Raw genomic sequence first — 3,411 nt, 5'->3', positions numbered from 1 at the left:
CCCCCCCCCCCCCCCCATTTTGTTTTAACGCTGTTTTATTCACATCTTTCCACGGTTGAAACACAGATTGAGCGATTACACAAGGCATGAGATGTCCATTCATGTTTATTTTGTGTTAAAACTAGTAGTAAAGAGGAAGTGCTCTGCGCTGCCGTTTTAACGGAGGCGTTTATACAGCGATCTGTCTTGCCACATCAAAGAGCAACATTTATTGTTTGAATTTCCTAAAAACAAATTCTATTATTTGAAAGATAATGTATAAAATTTTATAAATTATACATTATATAATATGTATATATATACATTATACATTAACAATGTATAAAACTGGAAGTTTCCAATGAAGTTTCACTCGTGCATTGGTTAAAACAATTTGTTCGGTACACACGCGTCCTGTACCGAAAATTTTCAGTATGAACGTGTACCGTTACACCCCTAAAATACACACTTTTCACAAAAAAATTCCACCACATTCACAAATTTGTTATTAACCTAATTCTAACGTTAATGAATTTGAAGTGTTCTAAATGAGCAACCACATGTTCAAGGTTAGTAATTTACCTAAAACACACCCAAGTCATCTCTATATAAGGGCTTTTCATACAACCTTTCCTTCCAGTTTCGACTGGGTATTATTTTTTGTATTTTGGTCCTTTTTGCAGCTTGACAATATAAATCTATATAAATTTATATCTATTTTTGTTTGTACAGAAAGAAAGAAAACTGTACAGGATTGGGTTGTAATTTGTGTTATCGCCGTCATGTGTGCATTCCAGATCACGCAGGATGACATCTGGAAGACATATGGCGGATCCTCAGGGAGCAGAGGCTATTACTCCAGTGCCTTTGCCAGGTGTGTGAAGCCTCCTAGTCCTACATTTGTGATCTCTGAAATGCCAAAGAAAACCCTTGTAAAACATATTATAATGTAAAGTATATCATAATATCCATTTTTATCAAATCTTCTAATTTTATGCCCCAACAGCTCTACGAATGCATACATGCTCATGTACAGACTAAAAGACCCCTCCAGGAATGCAAGTAAGAAATGGAATTTACATGGTTTAAAGTTGCAAGTTTATTTATTTATTTATTTTCTCATTATCAAAAAGCATTCCCACTGATCTCGCTCCCTGTCTGAGATTCTGGAATTTAATGGACTCTGTGTGTGTGTTTTGCAGAATTCCTGGAAGTGGAGGACTTCCCAGAGCACATAAAGAGACTGGTGCAGCGAGAGAAAGAGTCTGAAGAACAGGAGAAGAGGCAAAGAGAGATTGAGCGCAACACATGCAAGGTAAACTGCATGGATATACTTGGGCTCTGTTCCAAACCCTAATGAGCTGCCTACCTAGACAGCATTTTAGGCATCACAGGTGCGCTCTTAATGCAAAAGCTGTTCCAAGCAGTGCGCCACAGAATTGGAACGAAATTAGGTATCTGAAGAGTATAATTTAAGGCAACATTACATGTGTTAAGCCACAAATATTTGATGGTGGTGAGGGTCAAAGGAAATATAGGCAAAGATTTTGCAAAGCACTGTAAAAAATATTTTTCTAAGTTGTAAATAAAGCATACTGGAGTATGTTTTACAAGATAATGATACTTTCTATTTCTACAGTCTTTCTACTACACGTCTGCTTTCTAATTACATGTTTAATTCATTGTGTTACTTGCCGTTTCTTTGTAATTATTTGTGAAATTTACTAGCCATTTCTGAGTGAAAATTGGGTTAGGATAGTGTTTCATCAGTGCTTACACAACTTGACCAATAAAATCTTTAGAAATGACTGTGGGGCAGAGTTTGCAGGGACAGGAAATCATAGACATGTATTGCTAGATGCCTTATTAGCAGCTGTTTCTATGGGCCACTATACGTAAGCCATCTGCCATATTGGAATGGTCAAAGCTGGTCTGTGAACACTCGAGAGCAACTTGAATGTGTGTCTGCAACCATATTTATACGCATGTATGAATATCTATATCTGCAATACACTTCAACTGATAATTTTTCTAAACTGACACAATATACAACAAGGCAAAACCGTTAGCTAACATGACATTAAAAATTTAACAGTTTAAAAACCTGTAATATTAAGTTAGTACTAGGAGTGTCGCGATATTGGCGATAACCGTGATATTCAAATTATTTTACTAGTCATGGAATGGGAACCGTTACATTAACCTGTCAACAGCGGTTTCCTGTGTTCATATATTTAAATAAAGGGGTGATTCTTTTAATAAGTACCGCATTTTCTTTAGTCGTCTAAATTTTGTATTCTACTTGACTTCATCATAAAAAAAAAAAATCTCTCTCTTTATTTAACTCCAGCGCCAGTACCTGGTTGACCTCCCAGGTGGCAGTATTGCGCCTTAACGCTGACACCTGTCAAACAAGAAGAAGACACCGCACTCAGCCGCGCTACTCCGAGAAGAACCATGTTCAAACAGTAAGTTGCCATTATTTTACTAGTCATGGATAGACTTGTGCCGGTATTCGGTAATGCGATATATCCTGGTAATGAATATGCACGATATTGTTATCGTGGGCTCTTCTAAATACCGTGAATAATTATATATTACAAGTTATTCAGAATTTTGAATGCATTTTAAGAATACTTTTCCCATCAACTGGTCTTTATGTATCCCCCAATTGTAAGTCGCTTTGGATAAAAGCGTCTGCTAAATGACTAAATGTAAAATGTAAATGTATTTGCAATCAAGTCATGGCCAATACGTGCGTAGAACTTCATTTCTTTGTTCAAATCTATTACACAATTAAAACAAATCTAGAAAACTGAGTGACCACATTGCTACATTAAACTCTGTAAAATGTTAAAGGGATAGTGCAATGAAAATTAGCCCATTATTTACTCACCCTCAAGCCATCCTAGGCGTTTATGAATTTCCTCTTTTAGATGAATCCAATCGGAGTTATATTAAAAATTGACTTTGATCTTCCAAGCTGTTTAATGGCAGTCAGCGGGTGTTGCAGTGCATCAGTCCAAAAGAAGTGAAATAAAGCGCATCTATTCATAATAAAAAGTGTCTCACACAACTCCGGGGGGTGAACAAAGGCCTCCTGTAGCGAATCAATGCATTTTTCTAAGAAAAATATCTATATTCAAAACTTAATAATCACTTTAATCTAGCTTGTGCCAACAGTTGTACACAGAAGCAGCTCCAGGAGGATGATGTAAGATGTCTCAACTAATGCTGTAAAATATACATGAGAGTAGGGCTGCACGATATATCGAAATATCGCAAATGTAAATATCGCAATATGCATATAGCAAGGGTGTGCGATATCTGAATCATTTTAATAATAGGCTACTTAAATCAAAACGTTGCAAAAGGTCAAAGTTTTAGTTCGACGAATATAGCAGAGAATTGCTTGACGTTAAAAAGAGTTAA

At 36.2% G+C, this 3,411-nt stretch overlaps 1 protein-coding gene across 1 annotated transcript in view; it reads left to right on the top strand.

Annotated features, from left to right (window-relative positions):
• LOC107654350 (ubiquitin carboxyl-terminal hydrolase 47-like) overlaps positions 1-3,411 on the top strand; it is a 42,681-nt gene that overhangs the window by 25,599 nt on the left and 13,671 nt on the right. Inside the window, exons 13-15 of the mRNA XM_016441392.1 lie at positions 777-853; positions 986-1,041; positions 1,182-1,294. Coding sequence (XP_016296878.1) covers positions 777-853; positions 986-1,041; positions 1,182-1,294 — 246 coding nt within the window. The remainder of the gene's footprint in view (positions 1-776; positions 854-985; positions 1,042-1,181; positions 1,295-3,411) is intronic.

Source organism: Sinocyclocheilus anshuiensis, unplaced genomic scaffold (assembly GCF_001515605.1).
Source record: "Sinocyclocheilus anshuiensis isolate Anshui unplaced genomic scaffold, SAMN03320099.WGS_v1.1 scaffold747, whole genome shotgun sequence".
Classification (NCBI taxonomy): domain Eukaryota; kingdom Metazoa; phylum Chordata; class Actinopteri; order Cypriniformes; family Cyprinidae; genus Sinocyclocheilus; species Sinocyclocheilus anshuiensis.
The sequence above is the reverse complement of the archived record's forward strand: the minus strand, read 5'-3'. Positions and strand labels throughout refer to the sequence as shown.